This window comes from Leptodactylus fuscus, chromosome 3 (genome assembly GCF_031893055.1).
Source record: "Leptodactylus fuscus isolate aLepFus1 chromosome 3, aLepFus1.hap2, whole genome shotgun sequence".
NCBI classification, from domain to species: Eukaryota; Metazoa; Chordata; class Amphibia; order Anura; family Leptodactylidae; genus Leptodactylus; species Leptodactylus fuscus.
The window spans coordinates 174786447-174812143 of NC_134267.1; the positions used below are offsets into that span (position 1 = coordinate 174786447).

The 25697-nt window shown below is 40.3% G+C and overlaps 1 protein-coding gene across 1 annotated transcript in view; it reads right to left on the reverse strand.

Annotated features, from left to right (window-relative positions):
* MED12L (mediator complex subunit 12L) overlaps window positions 1-25697 on the reverse strand; it is a 300557-nt gene continuing 274860 nt past the window's right edge. Inside the window, exons 38-44 of the mRNA XM_075268816.1 lie at window positions 24636-24850; window positions 18672-18752; window positions 18092-18309; window positions 16192-16348; window positions 15347-15409; window positions 5199-5280; window positions 1-715 (exon numbers count right to left, since the gene is read on the reverse strand). Of these exons, the coding sequence (XP_075124917.1) occupies window positions 663-715; window positions 5199-5280; window positions 15347-15409; window positions 16192-16348; window positions 18092-18309; window positions 18672-18752; window positions 24636-24850 (869 nt within the window). The 3' untranslated portion in view covers window positions 1-662. The remainder of the gene's footprint in view (window positions 716-5198; window positions 5281-15346; window positions 15410-16191; window positions 16349-18091; window positions 18310-18671; window positions 18753-24635; window positions 24851-25697) is intronic.

Here is a 25697-nt window from a genome sequence, read left to right on the forward strand (position 1 = left end):
TCACCTGAATATGTACAACCCCATTCACCATTACTACAGCTAAATAAATGTGTTAGGTTCACAAAGTATATTTACATGGGAGAGAATCTAAATTGATCCCTGAGACAAAGACAGTTTAAGCAGTAAAGCAATATATTGCATTACCATCTCCAGGAAGCGCACATTTACCAGTGTTAAGTATTGGCTTCAGCACGGCATTGTCATGTATACACCATACTACTCCAATGAATCTGAACAGCAGAATGAGGGGAATATGAACAAAGCAATAACATAGAAAACAAAGTGTCTAAAAGCTCTAAAGGTGAAGAAACATCTATGGACTTTAATAGCAAGGTACAATAAAATCTACCACGAAATACAGCATCATAGAAGCCCATGGGAAGTTCAAAATGCAAGGTTTTTTCAGCTCAGTAGTTTGGTCTTCTCCACATGCCGTACATTCATATCCACAATGTCCTTATTTTTATAGCAGCAAAATCAATAATAGAAAACACAGACTACTTGTTTAGGTCTCCAAGGAAAACATTAGCAAATACCAAAAACGTCCTCTTTTGAGGCTATTCACACACTCAACAGAATCAGAAAAAAACATTAGAATGTGGTATTTCAAAAATGCACATTGGAAAGAGGACACAAAAAGCATATATATAATGTCTCCGAGTTTAGAAACTGGAAGGCTCGCCATATAAATTCACTGTTTGTTGTGGCTGGTTACCTGCACGATAAAAACATGAAGAGGACATGTGTCATAAATTCAGAAATACAATCATACTGACAATTCTATTTCTCCCTACCGAATATATATTACCACATCCGAGTTCCCCATTATTGAGATGGCAGGGGTTAATGAACATCATATGGAAGCTATTCGCTTTATTCTCACTGAAACTACGGTACCGTATCCTCCTTCTGTTTTGGCCATTTTATTTCTTCCTTTATGGGTCTGATGTTTGGTGCCACATGTCACACAAGAGTTTATGAAGCAAAAAAATCAATGGTACCACACACTCTAAGATTATATGTGGTGCTAGCGAAAAAAGGTCCTTCGAATTTACTAGTCATACTGAAAATGTGAACATTGGCCTGATCACCTGTCACATTGGTATAATCTACCACTGGTCATAACTGGGGTTACGCTGTAACATACACGTTTAGCAAACCATTATACATACAGTAGGTAAAATAGTCTGCATTATACATAGAAACTAAATGTACAAATATACATAGAAAACAATGACATATCAAATTTCTTTACACCTCAGTTTATTTAAAGTAAATTTTGAAGACTTTGTTGACTGGACGGACTGAGCAGTAAAGTGGTAAATAAACACATTTACAAGGAGAATGAGCTTGTCTGTAAATGGCTACCGAGTATGTACAGGCAATTCAAGTAAGATGACACACTTCTTACAAATTCACATAGGCTTGTTATGTAACTGAATCTAGATGGTGGGAAATACAAACACAGCCTTCTATATTCATCAATTTACGTATTCACAGATTGGCTACTGCCTAGTCTACTTGACTACTAAGCTTCCTCAGACCTATAGGTTTTTCAAGGTTCGTAAGATTACAGAATACGCACACAACTGTAATTTATCATTCTACCAACAAATCTCAATAGGAGGAAGCTCCAGACGTTTTCTAGCTTTATGTAGAAATATAATTTGGATGCTTGAGGAATTTAATCAAAGCAACAAAATTATTTAAGAATACCTACATATCATTTAATGCGTGGGGTTATTGCTTACATGCTACTCATTGCATTTATAGTCACCTTTTTGCTCATACCCCTTTTTCCTTACTTACAGAGACCCCAATCTGTTATAATTCTTGTAGCTGTCACCTCTATTCCTGGGGTTGTTCCCCAGTGTGAGAAGTCTAGGATAGGAGCAGGTGTTGGGACTTCTGTTTCTGACTTCCCATCACACATGAACTAGCCAATTGGAAACATTACCTTCCTATCTACAGCTACAACTACCGTATATACTCGAGTATAAGCTGAATTTTTCAGCAAAGTTTTTGTGCTGAAAAAGGCTTATACTCGAGTCAGAATTTTTATTTATTTATTTTTATTTTTTTAGGAGGGGAAAGGGGGGTGGGAGTCTATGACCAGCCACAATATCAATGTATAGAATCTCCCATAAAATAGTGGGGGGAAAAAAGAGGCTTTAAAAAATACAAATAAAAAAATAAAAGTTCTAAATCACTCCTTTCCCAGTTTTTTTGTGGTAAAATTAGGGGTCTCGGCTTATTCTCGAATATATACGGTATCCTGTGTGTTCTATATAAGCAGTCTGAAAGTACATGTGATGTCTACGTAGTGTATTGGCATTACTATTATTGTCACATGTGTGGGGAGTGTGAGACACTGCAGTAAAGCTGTACACATAGCTTTCTTGCATTGTCTCACACTTCCCACAATTGATATAGACAGTAGTAATGTCAGTATAAAATGTTCATGTCTAGGGCACACAGGATAGTTGTCATTTAAGATAGAGCCAGGATACTGTAGAGGACATTGAATGGATGACATAAATTGTAATGCTGTGCATTCTAAAGGGGGAGGGCTTACTCTAGGTTCACATTAGCGCTTGAGGGACCTAAAAAATGGAAACCTAATACACTTAAAAAGCGGTTACCCACAGAAACCTGCAGACCCCATAGACTATAATAGGGTCCGCCAGGTTTCCATATTAAAAATGCAGAGCAAAAAGTCCTGTTTGCAAGTGGATTCGGGGACATAATCCTCGAACGAAGAGGGAGCGCTGGTGTGAATCCAACCTTACACAAAATAGGAGAGCAGTGTTTGTGACTATCAAAGCAAATACCCGCACCCACTTTCTGTAATCCATCTTAGTGTCTTCTCTGCTAGAGATTTTACCTGAAAATAGGTAATGAACAGCAAAGAAGATACCAAGTCATCAACAATTTACAGCAATTTTAACATAAAAACATCATTTTAGAAAAATAAAGTGAATTTCAGTTTTGATTTTGATCATATTGGATATGTGATAGGAGTACAAGCTAGAGGAAATGACAATGACAATTTAAGAAAACTAATTACATCTTAGGTTACACTTATCTAATAACTGAGAATCCTAATTTCCACATTATACACTTGACACTAGAAGCTGCACAGATCTTGCCATCTGGTTATTCCCCCTGAGCAATGTGAACTGCGTGAACTTAGGACACATCAGGTGTTCTGACCTAGATAAGAGTTATATGATCAGTCCTTTGTCAAACCATATAACTAACAATGATAAATGAGCGGTGTTAGTAGCCAGGAACCTCCACATATGCTGGAACAGGCCTATTGCATGGGCTATTTGCAGCAATTAGACAGACTTTCGTTCATTCACATTTTTCTGTATGTACTGTAACAGAAAACCTTCACCCAATGGAAAGTTTCCATGAACTCTGTGTTTTTGCCAAAATACACAAAATCAGGAATCTCAAGACAAACCTCATGTCCTAGTTTTCAAAAAAGACACTTAATATTCTCTACAATAACAAAAATGTGAAACAAAGCTGGACTGTGATCTAAGATGAGATGTAAGATATACAAATTAACTATATATGTGTAAAAAAATATATAACAATAAGTTCAGTCCAGAAGTTAGTTTCTGGCTTTGGTGCTAGTTTTAGACATTTGACCCATTAGGAGTTTAAAGGTAATATGTTGTGCAAATTATAACATTAATGAATACCTGAAAGACTTAAAGGGATGTTCCAATTTTTTTTTTTTACATCTGCAGAGACACAAATTTAAAAAATATGCATACTCACTTCTCCATTCAGGTCCAAAATGTCCATGACTGTCAGTCAATGCATTAAAGATGCAGCCATTTTGATGCAATGATGCTCCATTTCGACTTAACATCATGGCTCAGCCAACAATCGACTGAGGTGCTCATGTGTGAGCAGAAAATCAACAAAGACCAAGGAAATGAACAGAGACATTTGGCAGGACCCCCAGTGGAACGGAGAGGTGAGCATAAATATTATTTATATATATATATATATATATATATATATATATATATATATATATATATATTCATATATAAATCTCCACTAAACATAAAAAATAACTTGGAACACCGCTTTTCAAAAATATGGACTCTCATAATTTCCCCTCTTTCCTACTTAAAAAAGATGAATACATTTCAAAGAAAGTTATATTAGCTAAATGGAAGGCATCTGTATCTTGGAAGAGTATTTTGTCTCGCACCTTCTCTACTGTGTAATATCAAATGTCAACAATTTTACGAGCATTGGCAGTGGAACGAACCAAGATATTTTGGAAAAAGGACAAAGATGAAGAGCAATGTCTTCCAACATAATTACAACCCAATACATATAAAACCTATGAAAAGGAAGTTCAAAGTTTTGGAATGACCCAACCAAAAGACTACTGTCCCTCAAAAAACACTGGAAGGGTCTACGACTGGTTTGAGATGGCAGTAATGTGACAATAATAATATAATAATATTCAAATATGTATTATGGCTGCAATATACAGATATTTTGACATGTAGTCAAACAAATTTTGCGTAATTCAATGATATCAATGAATATAATACATTTTCATGTAGACATATTTTACTTTTGATTCATGCCTAGTTTGTTGGAAGGTTATGTACACTTCAAGTTTGCTTCAGTAGGAATTCCAATAGCTCAATTTCTGCCAGTCTCACAAAAGAATGGCGGACTGACACCTAAGCATGCACACCCCTGCTCCATTTACATTGGATACTTGGGGACCCCCTGCACTCATTTTGTAAAGGATAAATGCCCTACCCATAACTGATAACCTACCCATAACTGATGCCCTACCCATAGCTGATCTAGCTCCTCTTGCTCACACGAGTCAGAGGGGAGCTGCATCATGGTAGCTCCCATAGCTGTATATATGGTGTTCATTGAGCGCTGTGTATACAGAGATTGGGAAGGCAGGAGTGGTAATAAACTGTCCCTGCTTTCTCTAGAGGAGCTCCAGCTGCAATAACAGACAGATTCCTAGTTCTGCAGCTGCACAGTTCCTTTGTACATTATTTTAGGTTAAGAGTGTGTCTCCCGGATGTATATAGTCGACAGTTGGACCGGAATCAATTAGTAACACTTAAAAATTCCAAATGGCCATGAGACTAAGGGTCTGGAATAGACAAAATATACAGTATTCATTTACTCACTTGAAAGCTGTTTTTGTAGTTGCCTGACCAAGGCTGCAGTTTGTTGCTGTTGTTGGGTCTGCTGTAAACCTTGTCTTGGGAACTGAAAGATATAAAGATATTTGATGGATATAATGTGGGGCTTATATTTTCTTTTTTACCTTTCTGATGTACAATAGGCAATATTTATAGGAGAGGAAGAAAAGCAAAGGAAATGAACACATCTATACATACATGGTTCTCAATTTTATTGATTCAGAAATATAAACTTTAGCACCTCGATTTTTGAAAGCATTCTTACTTGCAGCATTTCTTCCCTACCTGCCCAAAACGTTAGCATACATATATACACATACAATTTCTACCAATATGTATTTGGACACCTGTGGTTTTCGAGCAGCAATGGGGACACCCCATCGCATTTCCTGCGCTGGGGCCCCCCCCCCATCATTGCGAGAGAACTAATTAGCATACCGGTACAAATCGGTATTTCGAACGAACGGCGCAGCGGAGATCACTTCCAGAGGTAGGAGAAGAATAGCCTTTCTAAAGGCTATTCTAACGTGTTAACTAGAAAAAAAAGTTTTTTTTAATGGTAGAATCCCTTTAATAACAGGCCGTGAGAATGTAGTGGAGTCTGGGCCCGGGGTGCAAACTGGGGTGGCCTATCTCCTCTCCCAGCCCAAAATTCATGGCAGGGTTTTTCTGAAAAGAAAACAAGCATAGCACAGGAGAGTTCCGATATAGTCAAGTACACATAATTAACTCTCATAAATTAGCCCAATTGTAGAAAGCATACTTCAACCGAAAAAACTAGAAGTATAGACGAAAGAAGGACATACAGTCCCAAAAGGTTGAAATATTCAACATATACAACAATAATTATGAAAAACGTTTTTTTATTCATGAAAAATTCATATTAAAAAACATATATACACAAAATATGAAAAGCAAGACACAGAACACCAAAATTCAAAAGAACCGGACAACCCACAGAAACGGGTATGCAACTGTCAAATCACCATCCTCCGGGGGAAAGGCCGGTCACATGGCCGAAACGCGCGTCGGGTTGGGATCCCCCACAGACGCGGGCTCCTGTGAATCACTCTATAATGGGTAAGAGGTATATTTTTCTTGCGTCGGTATGCTACTGAGACGTATGTTATAGGTCCATGCTGGATGTATACCCTATACTTGCCTTACATGAGTGATATGGCTTATTTTACTCTGTGACAGAATTTTATATAGTGTTGATAGCATATTTTTTCAATATTGAAATGCCCTTTCCCCTACTTCTGATTACGTTTATTTACTGTAAGATGGGGGAGGGCATATGACTGAACATATACAAGTTTAGTTATATCTGTATAGGTAATTAGCAACAACCTCAATGCCAAGACCTATATTTATTCTGTTTATGGTGATTTGACAGTTGCATGCCCGTTTCTGTGGGTTGTCCGGTTCTTTTGAATTTTGGTGTTCTGTGTCTTGCTTTTCATATTTTGTGTATATATGTTTTTTAATATGAATTTTTCATGAATAAAAAAACGTTTTTCATAATTATTGTTGTATATGTTGAATATTTCAACCTTTTGGGACTGTATGTCCTTCTTTCGTCTATACTTAGGGTTTTTCTGAAAGCCTACTCCTGCACTGCAACCTTGACCCCAACTACGAGCTGGAAACGCTGTACCACTGGCGTGGGGAGATGTCAGCAGGACGTGCTGAAGCTCATCAGCTTGGGGGACAGACAGCACACTGCCTCCGAGGTGAGGGATGCCATCCAGGATGATATGGCAATATGGTTTTCCCCGCTGCACCTGGGCCCAGGCATGTTTGCGTATGTGATAATGGCTGGAACTTGGTAGCAGATCTGGAGCTTGCCAGACTCAAACATGGTCCACACTTGGCCCACGCTTTTAACTTGGTGTAAAGGTTCTTTGAAACCTGTACCATTGTGCCTGATATACTGGCCAAAGTGCGGCCATTTCTGTAAGTGAGAAGTAGCCTCTGCTAGGCTGAAAACATTCAGAGCACACTCCTGTCATCTTCACACCGTTGGCTGACAGAGGAAGACGAGGGGGATGAAGTGGCATTTCATGTCACTGTCCCACACGAGGCTTGAGGGTGAAGTTCAGTGCATCCCATTGCTTCACCACAGATGGTGTGAAGGGGAGTGGAAAATGGAGGAAATGGAGAGTGACCCTTACAGTTGAGGGCAGCAAAGTCATGCCAAGTAACACACTGGCACACATGGCTGACTTCATGTTGGGTTGCTTTTCACGAGACAAAGGCATAGTTCACATCATGGAGTGCAAACAATACTGGATTGAACAAAAAATTGGATTGAGCTGATATAGCATGACTAAATTGCTGTGTATCACACTTAGCTTTTGGGGGGGTAGACCCTTAAAAATTGCAAGAAGTAACTACTGTAGATTCCTGCTATTTTTTTTTTTTTTTGGGGGGGGACACCCCTCAGAAAAGCTGGTTTGCACGTATATAGCAAAAAGTAACTGCTGTGGATTCCTCCTATTTTGTGGGGGGGGGGGGGGGACACCTCTAACAAAAGCTCGTTTGCACGTATATAGCAATAAGTAACTGTTCTGCATCCCTGGAAAGCTGTAATCCCGTGGAAAGCTGGACTCCTGTCCCTGCAGTGTATATCTCTGAGAAGAGCTGTTGTTCTTCGGTTTTTCCCTGTCTATCTGAAGCTAATGCCTATCTAGCTCTCAGCAGATATGTCTCTCTCCCTATCTCTGACTGCAAAAATGGCGAATATGGTGGCCGTTCTTATAAATGGGAGGTCACATGTTTTCGGCAGCCAATGGGTTTATTAAATATTTTTAACTGCCTCCGTTGTCGCAGTTTCTGTCCCACCTCCGCTGCACAGTTATTTGTGCAAAAAACGCGCCAGGGAAGGTGGGAGGGATACGAGTTTTTACTGCGTATGCCGCTGGGTATTCTATTGGGAACGAATACCGCGAATGGCCTGATATTCGATCGAATACCTATTCGATCGAATGGTGTTCGCTCCTCTCTAGTCTTAAACTACATTTACATATGACGTAATGGATTTTAGGTATGTTTGGCAATGGGCCCTATGTTTTTGTGAATGTCTTCACCAAACTCAAATAAAAATCCACTACAAGCCTGTGTATAGTATGTAAAGTAGATTTTGGTGCAGACGCTCAGGCCAGATTTATAGGGCATATTTTACCCTGTGTTTGAACTTTGCCTAATACACACATACTGGTACAAACAATAAATCTTTACAACAGAAACACTGACAGAAAACAAGTCTGAAATCTTCATTTGCTCAAGGGGAAAATGCAGGTAAAACTGTATTATCAGATGGAGCATGAAATATTCAACAAGTACAACAAAAATGTTGTAGTAAAGATTTATAGCAACACGCCAACTAGAAAGATACCTGCCATAGAGTCAGCATTCAAGTACATTTAAAGAGGACCTTTCACCACTTTTGGGCACATGCAGTGTTATATACTGCTGGAAAGCTGACAGTGCGCTGAGTTCAGCGCACTGTCGGCTTTCCCGATCCGTGCCCGGTGTAAAGAGCTTACGGTGCCGGTACCGTAGTGCTCTATGGTCAGAAGGGCGTTTCTGACCATTAGCCAGGAACGTCCTTCTGCCTCGCGGCGCCAATCGCGCTGTGCTGTGGAGCGGGGAGGAACGCCTCCTCACTCTGCTCACAGCGCTCGTCCATAGACGAGTATTATCAGGAGAGGGAGGGGGCGTTCCTCCCCGCTCCACAGCACAGCGCGATAGGCGCCGCGAGGCAGAAGGACGTTCCTGGCTAATGGTCAGAAACGCCCTTCTGACCATAGAGCACTACGGTACCGGACCGTAAGCTCTTTACACCGGGCACGGATCGGGAAAGCCGACAGTGCTCTGAACTCAGCGCACTGTCAGCTTTCCGGCAGTATATAACACTGCATGTGCCCAAAAGTGGTGAAAGGTCCTCTTTAAAATGTAACTACAGAGAGTACTGTCCTACATATACAGGAAGATCTAATCTACAGTGCCTTGCAAAAGTATTCAGCCCCCTTTGAACTTTTCAACCTTTTGCCACATTTCAGGCTTCAAACATACATATCAAATTTTAATTTTGGGGGGGAAGAATCAACAAGTTGGACACAATTGTGAAGTGGAACGAAATTTATTGGATATTTTAAACTTTTTTAAACAAATAAAAAAATGAAAAGTGGGGTGTGCAAAATGATTGGGTCCCCGTGTGTTAATACTTTGTAGCGCCACCTTTTGCTGCGATTACAGCTGCAGGTCGCTCGGGGTATGTCTCTATCAGTTTTGCACATCGAGAGACAAAGTCTTGCCCATTCTTCCTTGCAAAACACCTGGAGCTCAGTGAGGTAGGATGGAGAGTGTTTGTGAACAGCAGTTTTCAGCTCTTTCCACAGATTCTCGATTGGATTCAGGTCTGGACTTTGACTTGGCCATTCTAACACCTGGAAACGTTTATTTGTGAACCATTCCATTGTAGATTTTGCTTTGTGTTTTGGATAATTGTCTTGTTGGAAGATAAATCTGCGTCCCAGTCTCAGGTCTTTTGCAGACTCCAACAGTAGAGATGAGCGAGTAGTGAACTATTCGAGATTCGTTTCAAGTAGAGCTTCAATATTCGACTACTCGATTGAATATCGAATCCCATTTAGTCTATGGGAAAAAATGCTCATTCCGGGGAAACCACTATTCGACTAAAGGAGAGTCGCCAAGTTCACGAGTAGCAGGAGGAGAGTGTTTAGGAGGAGCGAAGTGCAGTTGAGGAGTGTTGAGGAGAAGCGCTGTGCAGTTAAAGTGCACAGACCCCATAGACTATAACGGGGTCCGTGTGCTTGCCGCGCACTGCCCACATGAATGATTCGTGCGGGCAGTGCGCAGAAAGCACACGGACCCCATTATAGTCTATGGGGTCTGTGCGCTTTAACTGCACAGTGCTTGCAGTTGCGCTGATATTCCATTCGGGGGGTCCTCCTGCGGACTCCTTCCAGATGGGAGGCAAGCACTAATGTGAACTGGCCTTAAAAGCAAAGTGGAAGGAGTAGGACACGGCGCGGGGAGAATTATAGACCCGCAAGATAGTATTGCAGCATCCCTCCTGCAGAACCAGCATTGATTGGCTGAATCCTATACAGTGTATAGCATTCAGCCAATCAACGTTGGTCAATGCATACCTATGAGAAAAAAAGTCAGCTCCCGCTTAACGCAAGCTGCCAGCTCTCCCGACTAGCAAAGACGAGCCTGCTGCAGAACCAGTGTTGATTGGCCGGCCAATCAACGCTGGTTCTAAATCGAATCTTTACTTCAAATAGCAAGTAGTATTCGATCGAGTACAAGTATTTCGAATACCGTAGTAGTCGATCGAATACCTACTTGATCGAATACTACTCGCTCATCTGTATCCAACAGGTTTTCTTCCAGAATGGTCCTGTATTTGGCTCCATCCATCTTCCCATCAATTTTAACCATCTTCCCTGTCCCTGCTGAAGAAAAGCAGGCCCAAAGCATGATGCTTCCACCACCATGTGTGATTGTGGGGATGGTGTGTTCAGGGTGAAGAGCTGTGTTGCTTTTACGCCAAACATATCGTTTTGCATTGTGGCCAAAAAGTTCAATTTTGGTTTCATCTGACCAGAGCACCTTCTTCCAAATGTTTGGTGTGTCTCCCAGGTGGCTTGTGGCAAACTTTAAACAAGACTTTTTATGGATATCTTTGAGAAATGGCTTTCTTCTTGCCATAAGTCTTCTCCTTGTTTGAGATGAAAGTTTAGAGGGACGGCTGGGTCTTGGTAGATTTGCAGTGGTCTGATACCCCTTCCATCTCAATATGATTGCTTGCACAGTGCTCCTTGGATGTTTAAAGCTTGGGAAATCTTTTTGTATCTAAATCCAGCTTTAAACTTCCCCACAACAGTATCTCGGACCTGCCTGGTGTGTTCCTTGGTCTTTATGATGCTCTCTGCGCTTTAAACAGAACCCTGAGACTATAACAGAGCAGGTGCATTTATACGGAGACTTGGTTACACACAGGAGGATTCTATTTATCATCAGGCATTTAGGACAACATTGGACCATTCAGAGATCCTCACTGAACTGAACGGAGTGAGTTTGCTGCACTGAAAGTAAAGGGGCTGAATAATTTTGCACGCCCCACTTTTCAGTTTTTTATTTGTTAAAAAAGTTTAAAATATCCAATAAATTTCGTACCACTTCACAACTGTGTTCCACTTGTTGATTCTTCCCAAAAAAATTTAAATGTGATATCTTTATGTTTGAAGCCTGAAATGTGGCAGAGGGTTGAAAAGTTCAAGGGGGCCAAATACTTTTGCAAGGCACTGTACATAATAAAGTGTTCAGGAGAAGGCTCTCCCGAGGGGATGTCCGAGGCTCCATTCCATTCTGATGATCATATAGTAGGTCCTAAAAATTAGAATGGATTGGAAGCCCTCATAGAAGTGTACTCAATGTCACTCCAAGTGTTGTCCAAGTGCATTCTGCTATAAAATCATCCGCCATTCAGACTCACTCTCGGTCATGTGCATGGGTTATAAAACTGTGGCTAAAACAGAAACATTTTGGTGATAGAATGCCAATCACTGCAGCAATAGTTATTAAAGAGGATCACCAACTACAAAATCCTAACTGCCATGCGCCATTTGATTCCCACCGCCAAGAGTATTTTATCAATCAATTAGATCTAATTCACCAAGTGGACTGTAACCTTTTGTTTTTCTCATAGAAAATAAAGGGTTACCGCCTACTTGGGGGAATAAGAATTAGTTTACATATAACCTTTCAGGGATCTTGTGAATAGGATTTAAAATGAATAAGAAACAAATGATGTATGACATACTGTATACAGGACAAATGCACTGCTCAGCTGGGCATGCATGTGTCAGCTGAGTTAGCTGTTGGCTAAATAATTATTGGTCCAATACTATGTCATGTGTATATTCAACTTTAGTATTGCCAGATGAGCTAAACAACAGACCGTGCCAACATGGAATCTTCAACTTCACGCAAATGCGACCGGAAATTAATTCCATTCATCTGGATTGTTTCTACAGCATGTACATGTTCTATTTAGATAAATACTATAGCTTTGTGATGAAAGAACCCCACTTGTATGTATCCTTCCAATAGTATACGGTGTATGCGTGTATCATCTTTGTATTACATTGTTATGTGTGTGTATATGTAATGTCTGAGTCTAGTGAGGAGTGAGACTATTGTCTTCCTGTGATCACAGGATCAAATCTCCTGCTGTTTTATTGTCAGGTCACTCTTGTAAGTCATGCTTTATCAAATCCCTGTCACTATTAAGAATCGGATTATGGGGATAACATCTATCCTTAGAGAGAGACCACCTATAACAGAGGCACTGTCTCCCTGTTTACATCTTGGGAATATAAAAAAAACCAAAAACTCTTTTTTTCATATTTCCTACCCACTGGCTTACACGGTACGAGAACAAACATTTTTCTTATACATCTTGGGAGACAGATTTGCATATTCCTCCTATTAGGAATCAGTCAGGCATACACGAGGGGAGGTTGTAACTGGAAATTGACCTCAGGATTCTAAGATAATCGGCTTTGCCAGTAGAAGTTCATTTCTCACCTAATAAAGGAGGGGAGGGGATTCTGGCGGAGGGTGTTACTGAATAAGAGTCAGCGACTCACGGTTACAAGGACTGCAGTTTCTGGAAGAACTATGTCACACCTTTGGAGTCAGCAACAATTTTAAATGAGATCCTCCAAGCTCTATGGAAACAAAAGGACTCTAACACACAATGTTTTTTCTGTCTTTTTACTTTTAAAACTGTTTAGCTTGTTTTGTCAACTTTGTCTTTTTATATATATGCACTGAATGCTTGGGTATGAAATCATTCAACCTTAATGGCGATCTTCATATGCTGTATGAGCCCATTACCATTTTAAAGTATGTGTGCCATCTGACTGCTGGGAATAGTGAGAGTGGGTATGTCCTTGATTCCTACTGGCCCTAAATGCAATAGTTGGTGGCAGTGTATATTTTGGGTGCATATACTGTGTTGGGGTGTGATTTACTCTCAAATTGCAGTCAGAGTTAAGAATGAGTGAAAGATTGAATAAGTGGAGTGAATTAATGCTTGACATCTGCATCCATGTCACATGTTTTGATGGTCTGTATATGACAAGGACAGTCACAGAAATGTATGCTACAAATCTACCATGTGTGGCTGAACTATTATACCCGCTGTCTAGTTTATTTGGTGAAATAGAAGCTTACACTTGAAGTGATATCTTAAAGATTGTATTTCATAGCACTGGAATGAAGATGTCACGATGAAAAGGCTGCATCAGGAAATGAAACTAAAGAAGCTGTTATCCTGTCTGGGGCCCCATTCAGTCCTGACCCCTGCCATGCCTGCAGCATGTTCCTTTAAATCATCTCCCAGCATAAAACAATTTCTTGGGTGAATGTGACAGCTGATCATTAGTTATGTCACGCCAGGCATAACTGACATATAACAATGCTATACAAATATTTTACTTTCCTTTACCTAATTGCAGTATACGTCAGCAATATGGAACAGGTTACACATTTCATTGAGGTTAGGAAAGGATCTCAGGGATTTCATTTGGGAAAATGACTCTGGAAACTGCAACTTCTCACTTAACTTCTGTTCCCTCTAAATTTCACATGAAGTTATTATATATCACATGTCCATCCAATTACACACAAGGGGAGGATTCATTTGCCTTGTACAAACATAACATTGGTATGCAGTCTACCTACTAGCAAACTTTAAATCTCTGTACCTGCAAAGAATCTTACAGATCATCCATTTTTTGTGTCAGCAAAATGCCTTACCTTGGGAAAAATTGCATTTTTCAGTTTTGCTTTTATACATTAACCACTTGCCTACACTTAAAAGGGCCCTCAAGGAATATTTATTTGACAAAACCAAGCCCTAAGTGTGCAGCAAGGAGTGAAATGTAAGGAAAGTTAAAAAAGTACAAAGTAAAAACATACGTATATGAATGACTGCTGCAGAGCGGATCTCGTGATGGTTGACTGAAATGATAAATTACAGGCAAAAACATCATAAGAGCGAAAATGTGAGGAAATCTGCGAGCGCAGTAAACACCACATAATGTGATTTGTGGTTACTTCACTTTGGACCCTGGAAAAAGACCATTTCTGACGATAATCCTTACAATGTTTCTAGGTTTTTTTTAGGTTTTTTTTTTTTTTTTTTTTAGGAAAGTCTATGCTTTTTTTTAAGTGTTATTGTCGGTACATACTGTATATACATATCTACATAATACATATTTTATATATTTTTTTCACATATAAGTAGCTATTTGTTTTTACTTTATGACAAATGCCTATCGCGCTGTACTGTGGAGCGGGGAGGAACGCCCCCTCCCTCTGCTCACACAGCTCGTCTATGGATGAGTATTATCAGGAGGGGAGGGGGTGTTCCTCCCCGCTCCACAGTACAGCGCGATAGGCGCTGCTGGGCAGAAGGGCGTCCCTGGCTAAGTGTCAGAAACGCCCTTCTACGATACCAGGACTGATAGCGCTTTACACCGGGCACAGATCGGGAAAGTCTGAATTCAGACTGAATTCAGCGCACTGTCAGCTTTCCAGCAGTATATAGAACTGCCTGTGCCCAATCTGATGAAAGGTCCTCTTTAAGTAGTACCTACCACCACCACCACCACTACGGCTTCTAAACCACTTATATGCGGTTGTAGGGCCGGTCAGTCACACAGTAGGCATACCTCTATAAAGCCATATCCATATGCAAATGAGCAGTCTGCGACACCTTAGGCAGTGTTGGGTCAGAACTACCTTTTACTCCTATGGTTACTGCACACTGGGATCTTCATACTTTATGTTGGTGGTGACTACAGGTAGAAATTAATACTGCAGCAGACGCACCATACCCCCAGTGCACCAAAAAGCCCAAAGTGCAGAACACTTTATTGTCACATAGTTAAGGGTACTCTAATAAAACATAAATAGTGGGTAACTTGCTTAGAAATATTTAGAAACACTGGCCTAGGGCATACATAACTTGGAACAGAAAGTCATTATTTTCTCCCCACATTATGCATATACCATACTTTAATACATACCAGTGGCTGCTGTGCTTGCATTGCTTGAAGGCCCATAGCTTGTTGACTTTGCTGTTGTTGTAGCTAAAATACAGAAAAAAAACAACTATAAAAGCTCTAATTATTATTATTTTTTAAATCACCTGTATATACTGTGCCATATGTTCTATGTAAACTATATCCTATAGTTAAGCTCATTTATAATACATATCCTGCCTATTTATATTTTATTATGTAACGTTTTTTTCAGGTCAGATAAGAAGGATAATATAGTGCCCCTAAGTACTACACAGCATAGTGCCCTCGGTCCCACCCTGTATAGGCACACCAGGTCTCATACTAATTGGTGCTGTCCAAGTCTCACAATATAAGGTGCCGTCCGGAACACACACAGTATCATCCCCAGCAGTAAGTTTCTTCATGTTCCTTCACTAGCACTGGCGCATATGTCACAGCGAAGGGGTGGGGAACCCTAAAAGTGGCGAGTACTGAGAAATGTACTCTCTAGTCAGTAACAGACCTGGCTGCACCCAGTGAGCACTTCTATTACTACCAATTGTAATAGTTGGCTACTAGGTTATCATCATTCAATGCATTACAGCATCCCCTAGAGTAATTCCCAAATTTGGCAATGTCATCATCACGCATCATCTATTCTTTGGTAAGTTCTTTCTACACAGATACTGAATAACATTCACAGAAAGGGCATGTAAGTGTGTGAGCCTCTGACTCCAAAGTGAATAATACAGTAATACCTAAAACACATGGATTTAGTGAGGTCATGTGACTTTTCTGCTGGGGATGGGTGATTTGCTGTTACTTTGGATTCCTAATGTGTTCACAATCTGTCAGTTTATTGTTTCTACCTGTACAAGTCTCTGCTGACGAATTTGCTGCTGTCTGTGTCTCAACTGCTCCTGGTTCAGCTGCACAGAACTTATACTTGAGTGTAGGACTTGGGCCGCTACAGGTTCCAGACCTCCTCCGACCAAGGGATTCTGCTGCAAGGGTTGATGAGGAAACCTGAAAGAGAAAAACGTGCCTTGTAAATATGTAATGACAAGACATGTACTTAGTAGCTGTCAGCAGAATTCCTGTTTGGTGCAGAACATGTCTTAAAAGATACTGCAAGCTATTTCCAGGAAAGCTGTTAGTCACTCTTTCTATATGTACACTGGGAATAAAAGGATAATGTCGAAGTATTTAATGCACTGGAACCTAATTTTCAGGTGACACATGCTTACCATGCAGCCAGGGGTGCCAACTTAAAGAGGACCTTTCATCATATAGGGCACAGGCAGTTCTACATACTGCTGGAAAGCCGACAGTGCGCAGAATTCGGCTTTCCCGATCTGTGCCCCGGGTAAAGCGATATTGGTCCCGGTACCGTAGGGCTTTACAGTCAGAGGGGCGTTTCTGACAGTCAGTCAGGTACGTCCTTCTCCACAGCAGTACCTATCGCGCTGCACAGTGTGAGTGGGGAGGAACACCCCCTCCCTCTGCTCACAGTGCTCGTCTATAGACGAGTATTATCAGGAGAGGATGGGGCGTTCCTCCCCGCTCACACTGTGCAGCGTGATAGGTGCTACTGTGGAGAAGGATGTTCCTGACTGACTGTCAGAAACGCTCTTCTGACTGTAAAGCACTACGGTACTGGGAAAGATAGCTCTTTACCCGGGGCACAGATCGGGAAAGCCGAATTCAGCGCACTGTCGGCTTTCCAGCAGTATATGGAACTACCTGTGCCCAATCTGATGAAAGGTCCTCTTTAAGGTGCAGTGACAATGCTTAGAGAAGGGTGGGCACTACATTATTTGCTAAAATCACTGTAGATGTAAACTATCCTTTAATCCTGTGTGAGCTGATCGATACGGGATTATCGAATTTTCTAATAGTTAGAGTATATGGCAGTGGTCAGCAACCTTCGGCACGCAAGCTGCTGTGAAACTACAACTCCCAACATACTCCATTCACTTCCATGGGAGTACCAAGAACAACAGAGGACATATGTCTGCTGGGAGTTGTAGTATTACAACAGCTGGAGTGCTGAACATTGCTTACCCCTGGTATTTAGGGCTTTCTACCCTCATAGAATATAACTATAAATGAATGCACTAATATTATTTTATTTTTATTAGAGTTATTTCCTGAACTTGATTTCCTAGAAGTTGATTCAGAATTCACAGATGCAAAAAATCTTTTGTTTATTCATATCATGGTTCCTTCTTCATTGGTTGGAGGGACTTACAAACGTGGATATGCACATCACTTTTTATCTGAAGTACTGACTGACCTCTATCCTAAACTAGAAATGTATTGGGGCCAGTATAACTGATAGCAGATATCACAGATGTGAGTCATGATAGTAAACTAAATAATCCAATAGGCCATTGCTGCACTGTATATAATCTTTATTGGGATTGGGACCTGATACAAAACATATTGCTTATCCATAGAAAAGGGAATACTTGTCTGATTGGTGAGGGTCCAACTACCGGGACCCCATTGACTCACAATAATTCTACTACTCTGCTACTCCATTAATTCTATAGGACTGCCGGAGATACTGTACTCACTTCTCTTCACAAATACCGAAAAGTCTAATTGCCTGACAACCATTCCATTTAAACATGGGAACTAAGAGCCCCTATTCTCTTGGTGGGTACTATAGTTTCAGCATAGTGTCATACACATATTTTAAAATCTCCTATTGCTTATAATTGTAAAATCTGTCCTAGCGATGTCTTTTCAGACAGACAGACTTACCTTTGATTACTTGCCATTGGCTGTATGAAGGAAGCTCCTTGTTGCATATATCCAGATGGCTGTTGCTGAATCTGCCGCAATCTTTCTATAAGAGCTGAACTCGAAGGAGCCAAAGTGGTTGACCTTGGGTTATAACTGGGAGTAAGAAGTACAGTTCCTCCATGATGCTGCTGGACTGGCTCCTGAGTACCATACATTGTATACCCATGTGGAACTGCCTGCAACAAAACCAAATGAAGTCACAAATAACAATAGTAGATCAATATAAATACTATAAAGGGTAGAAGTGGCATCCATCCCTGATGGAAATCCAACAGCATTCCCACTGTATGGGTCTCCAGCCTAAAGTAGTTTCTGCTCAGACAACATTTATCCTGTATTCACAGCAACAGGTATGTGTTCTGATTATCATAAGACCTAGGATCCTGTGACCCTTATCTGAATGGAGCAACAATTGTGTCTTCTGTTTATACATCCAGATTTATGGGGCTGATACAAATTTAAGAATTAGAATTGCATAGATAACAAAGTAGCCGAATTCTAGCTGACATATAAGGCAATACTTTAGTAGCCACAATACCTGTGCTTGCTGAATGTTTGGATACGCTTGAGAAGGTCGTATCTGCTGAGAGAATAAAGCAGCCTGATCTATTGTTTGACCCTATATACAAAAAAAAAAAAAAAAGAAAGAAAAATGTCAAAATTTTATACCGGTTACATCATTATAATGTATGTTTAATATTTTGTCGATTCTATTCACAAATGTATCTTAACTACAATATTCTATATACAGATGTATCTTAACTACATGATCCTTCATACTATTCCAGTTGGCCAGGATACAGTACAAGTACTTATATTGTTTTTTATATGCATATGTACAAAGTAGCTCACAAGCATCCAACCCCATTTTATTGCTTCTTAAAGAGGTTTTGCAGCCACAAATACATTTTTGATACTGATAACCTATCCATAAAATAGGATATGAGTGCAACACGTGAACACCGCACAAATCCACTAAAGTGGGTGCTTCTGGGTACTGCAGGAACTACAGCAGTGGGTAGGGAGTGGGAGCAGCCTGCGCCTATTCAAGTCATAGTAGCGGAGCTGCAGTTCTCCAACACTATACAGTACTATACGGTAGATAACTGATACTGCTACTTGAATAGGAGAACAGAACAAGACATAATCTGTGAAAGCCCTCTCTACTCTGTAACAGGGCCTACAGTATATTGCACCTTTACAATGAGAATCTCAAGATGTTGTCAAATTATTTGCTCTGGACTCTGGAATAGAAAACAGAGAAGAAACTAGAAGATGGGAATCTGCTGTGACTACCTCATATGTACATGTATACAGCTTTAATAACAGAATAAATGGCTACTTATGTATTGTTCTAGTCCCATGCTCTGGGATCATTCCGCCTTTGGCATGGTATCAAACTCATGTTACCTCTGGCAAACACTACAGAACCTTCCAGATGTTTTAGTGATTTGGGGGTATAACCATGGTGAGGGATGTAAATTATACTTGTAGGACTATACAGAAGGACACAACTATGTGATTATATAATTCACTATACAGTATTCAGTATGGCCAATAGGCTGTACAGTATTCAGTGTGGCCAACCTTTCTGAGTACATCTCCAGAGTGACTTCCACTCTTTTACAGCCATGTATCCTGCAGGATATGTTGTTATTCTCTAAAATACATCAGGCAACCTCAAGTAGAGAGGTTGAGAAGATAGAAAAGCCTAACACTTCTCAGATTCTGAAAATCTGTATTCCACTCTTCCTAGGTCACATTAACAAAGGTTCACAGAGAAGATATACAAGGATATATCTGGCAAGATCTTCACATTGCAGGACTGTGTGCACTGGTGAGGTCATTGGTCATTCATAAAAGAAGGATTCTGTGGGGTTAATGGTGTCTGACAATCACAACCTATTACCTATCCACGGAATATATAGGTGCGTGATTGCTGTGGGTCTCATTGACCATGAGAAAAGGGGGAGTCCTGTGTCCCCCCATTTCAATAAAACAATGGTCACGCATGTACAAATCCATTCAACGTCAATGGGACTGACAGAGATTGCCAAGTACAGCACTTGCAATCTTTATCTATCCCTAAGGTTTTGAATAGAGTGTTAGTAAGCCTGAGTGGTCATCTCTCCATTCAAAAAAGGGAAATAAGACCCCCTCCTAATGATCAGAGGGGCTTCTGACAAAAGGTGTATGCAATACATTTTGGTCGTGGAAGTCAACTACTTTTTACTGTTACTAAGGCCTGGTTCACATCTGCGTTTGGTATTCCATTTGGGGAGTCCACTTGGGGACCCCCTGAACGGAATACCAAATGCATTAAAAAGCGGTGAGCAATGAAAACACATGGACCCCATAGACTATATTGGGGTCCGTGTGTATTCCACGCGGTGTCCGCACGAATCATGCGGAGGAAAAAATCAAGCAGCACTTTTGTCTCCACATGACTCGTGTGGACACTGCGCAGAAAACACACAGACCCCTTTATAGTCTATGAAGTCCTCCTGTTTTCATTGCTCACTGCTTTTTAATGCAGTGAGCAGATGTGAACGCAGATGTGGACTGGGCCTAAGTCATCAGACCAAAAAATAAATTATGAAGATATGAACTCTAAATTTTTATGGATTGGGTTTAGCCCAAATGAACATAAAGGCCCAATTTACCACCTAAATGTATGTATATAATGGCACCTACTATATGAAACATTCTGATTTACAACACTGTTTGAGTTAAGGTCCTGTGCCCTTTTTTTTCCATTCTTTCATCCGCCACCTACTTATCTCCCCTCGAATAACAATCCCATCTTTACTACATAGTAAATCCCATATTTTGGTTCTACATAGTAAAGGCAGAATAAAGCCTTGGTTAACTGCTGTGAAGTGACCTGTGGCATTGTTCCCTATCTATCCCAGTACAATAACTCACAAGTGACATTCTTGTGTCCGCATATTGTCAGCTTCGTGGGAAAGAAACCTTCTCCTGCTCCAGTGAAGGTTCCATGTTGTGTGAGGTTGTTTTTAGCAGCGGACACGTGGTTGGGGAATGCAGACTGCAACTGAGATAATAAGATGGAGCTGCTGCTTCAGTGACTGGACAAATGACTGGTGTGTTTATGTGTCAGCTATGTTGGTGGCTGCTAGCCTTTACTCCCACTAGTAACATACGCTTGGCTGCACAATCTTGCTGAGAATTTCTCCAGAGATCCTTTCCTAAAGACTAAGGATACGCCCGACACTTATTTTCATGATAACACCTACTGAGCTATAACAAAGTAACGGGAGCAGTCTAAGAAAATGCATAGACTATCCTTATCCAAATAAAGCTGGACAGTGGAGACAGTCAGTAAGTGGAATCTGTATTTCCTTCTAAAGGTCGTAAGTCAGCCTATGATAATATTTGCTTATTTTCTGAAGAAAAGGGGGAATTAATTATTTTATATGAGTGTTAGGAAAACAGAAGCCCTTTTTGTCTTACAGGATGAAATGTTTTCACAGTTTTTCTTGCTAGACGTGACATCTGGAATATATGTCTTGGCGAATATTTTAGGTTTGATGTCGGTTATGGAGCAATAATAACATTGTGATTATTATTGTTTATGGAGCAATAAAATGCAGAGGGTCAGTTCATGTCACACATGTCTATATGTTTACGTAGCTTGTCCCCTCTTGTGTATAACCTTTAATGGGCGCAAACTACAGCTAGTTTGGGGTTGACAGGAGTTCAGAGGTTAGCATTAGTCCCAGGAGAAACTCAATGGGGTATGTAACAAAGTGAAGCAATACATTTCTCTGCTAATGGAATATAAAGTTTCTCCTATCATCTTTCCAATCTAGACAAAGGATTTCTCCATAAGTAATTGAGTTACGTTGCAAAATAAATGTTGTTTCCCAAAGCAATCCCATAAGTCATGTTTGTTAGCAGAAATTCTGTCAACAGGCCTTTCACCCAAGAGATTGTTCAGAAATGTATGCTAGTATTAGCTAAGCTGTTCTTCAAGGGCCACATACACCCAGTATAACCTCTACAATGACTATCATGGCTCTTTATGTCTACTCTTCTATCAGCTATGGCAGAGCAGTTTCCCTTAGTGAAGTATAATAGTCTTTAGAGCTTCATACTCCAGATAAATCTGTATCAAGTTGTAGGGTGGTGAAGGTTAACCTCTTCATTGTGGCAGCCTGACGTGGCAGACAGTGAATGTCCATATGAGACATTACCCATAACAAGTTAGTAACAGTGCTTATTCACTATTATGTTTATGACTATACTATATAACCATTGATGATTGAAAGTATAAATTGTTGCGTTTCCTTTGTAGGTGCAACCAGTAGAGGCGGAATATGGTATCGCAGAAGGAGTTATTGGACATGTCCTGTGCTATGACCCTGCACCCTGATCTGTGGTGTACCAGGGCAAAGTACAGGTATTAATAAGAGAGCATTCATGCAATTTTGGGAGACGTTGTTGGAGGAGTCTGCTCTTTTTTTCTATCTATATTCCAGTATTAAAAAATGTCTTGCAGTTTTCCATCTGACATGTCTACACTACACCACCAGATATGTGCGGGAGTCCCAGTCAATAGGTCACCAGCTGGCTGCGATACTGTACAATAAGGATATACCCCAGGCTTTACTACCAGGGCAGCAGGAATAACAGGGGCTAAGCTACTGAAAAGGCTCATCTAATGTATCTTTACAGAAATAACAAACAGTTAGTGAAGGCTATGGAGCACCAATGATACTTATGTCATTCCTGATATATGCATTATTCCTCTTCTGCAGTATCACTTTGCCTTGTCCCTATTCTGTGACATAAACTGCATTATCCTACAGTGACATCATTATGTACTACATGTATGGTTACATTATTGATTCTGTTTTTCCTGTGCTATGATGTCAGGGTGTGTATGGACACGTGATATTATGTAATTTTGAGCTATCCTTGTGTACTGTGACATCACTGTATACATAATTACTGGGCAACAGGTTATTTTTTCAACGTACTGTGTCATATTGGGTTAACTATCCCTTTACTGTGACATTACTGTGTAAATTATATCTAGGCTATGAGTGTGTATAACAGTACATTATTCTTGTATTTTTACACTTTCTGCATCATTCATGTGTCGTAGGCCGGGTTCACACGGTGTAACGTGCCGCGTGATGTGGCACGTCTACGCCGCGGGAGCTTTTGTGGGCCGTACACGCTCCCATTGATTTCAATGGGAGTGGGGATCGTATGCGCCGCAAAATAGCGCGGCGCATACGATCCCCGCTCCCATTGAAATCAATGGGAGCGTGTACGGCCCGCAAAAGCTCCTGCGGCGTAGACGTGCTACGTTACACCGTGTGAACCCTCCCTTAAGGAGAGGGGCAATGCAGTGTAGACTAAAGTGGAGCCCCATTGTGAATTTTGCTATACGTGATATAATTTTGTTACTCTTGTGTACTGTGACATCACTCTTTGTATAATTCCAATGTAACTTTGATAGATAATTTTTTCACTATGCCATCACTGTGCACAAGTCCAGAGCTGTAACTGTATTGAGTTAACCCATTACAGTGACATTATGGTTGTTTTTTTTTTATACATGCCATGACTGTATATACAATAGTACATTTTTCTTGTACCTTAACATTTTGTACATCATTCATGTGAATTAAGGAGACTAAAGTAAGTGAAGCCTTATTGTAAGTTTTCCTATGAATAATATGCAGAATAATAATGAATAATAAGTTTTCACTGAAAAAAACATGTAAACAAGCAATGTACATGACTATTAGATGGCTGCATGTTAAAGATTAAGCTACAGTATATAGGTTAGATTTCTCACAATAATATAATTTGCTCATATACATATGTTGAGACATTACTGCAGAGACAAAAAACTCCATGAACATAAAGGGGTATCCGGTATATCCTCAGATAGCCTTGCAGTATAAATATCATTATGGTGATCCTCAGCTCATACCAGTTATCCATAAAGAAAAATAATATGTATGCCATATATTTCTCAAGGTGTTTTCTATAAGGATTCCTGATTTATGTTTACCCATATTCTACTACTGTATATCACAACCAATTACTTTTATGGCCCTACAATACATATTAGAGGACCCTAGCTTTACCATGTGAGTTAAATATAATGTTTGCCACAGGCAGATGGAATTCTGACTATAATATTCAGAACATATGAATTAAATTAAGTTGTAACATCATAGAAAGCATAAGAGCACATTACATTAAATCTACATTACCGTGACATGTGGACAAACATGATTGGAGTTATTGTGCCTCTAAACATCCAATTTGTTCCTCATGTTGAGAAGGAACACAACACATGTGGAGAGGGGATTAGGCAAAAATTGATCCCGTCTCATGTCATCATCTGGCAACATGTGGCTTATGTCCTCCATAGTGGGGTCATTTTAGTTTCTATGCATCACTATGAAGGGTAAAAATGTAATAGCTACTGGTACAATGCGGGACTATACACATGTACCTGCTGAAGTGTTCTTGCTTGTACATGCTGGCAAATGAGGCGTTGTTGCTGCTGCTGTTGCAGTAATTTTAGCTGTAATAGTTGCTGCTGAGGGCTGATCATATGCATGGAGGGCGGCTGCATGACATTGCCTGAACGTCTTTGGAGCATGTTTGACAAGGCTTGCTTTGTGTTGGATGGAAGAAATGGACCTGCAGGATCCAGTCTGGAGCCAGCTGCAGCAGGAATACCATCAATACAGTATGTTAAAGATCATTTTATATACCATGACGCATATTGTAGAGTGAATAATAAAACCTTTATCTGCTATATAACCAAACCCATATATAAAATATCACATTGTAAACAACAGAACGTTCCAATATAAAAAGTAAGAAATAAGATGGTTGTGAAACAGACAGACGCTACAGATTGGGGCACAACCTAAAGTTAGTAGGGGAGAAGATCAGAAGAAATGTCAGGAAACATTTTACTAAAGATTAGCTAAGGCTTGGAACAAACTTCAAACTTACAGCAGATGTGGTTGGGAAATCTACAGTAAGTGAAGTTATGTAAGTCTGGGATAAACACATGTCAGTCCTAAGATAAAATGGAAATAATAAAAGGGCAGACTAATGGACCATGTGGTCTTTTTCTGCCACTTCTAGCTTTCAAACTTTACCTTGACATTTAACATGTTACATATTACTGTATTATCTAATATAAGGTCATCTACATGGCTTGAACCCTGGATATCACTAGGTTCCCTCGGGCCCCTCTATTACAATTCTATGGCACTGACAGAAACAGCAGAGGAGGAACATGGGACCTCCTTTCTAGAATGCCGTGTGGGTGCCTGTTGTGATCTGATAAGTATTTAATAGGTAACCCATTGAAGCATTGGGGGTCCACTATGGGGTATCCACAGCAAGATATTCATTACAGGTTAACCCCTGTGGCAAGAGTAGTTTTCAACCACCCATAGACATTTACAGTGGCCATGGAACGGGAGTCCCGAGCCATATTCCCAAAATATGTGATGGTTCTACAGGTGGGAAGCCATCTATAATACATTTATAGTAT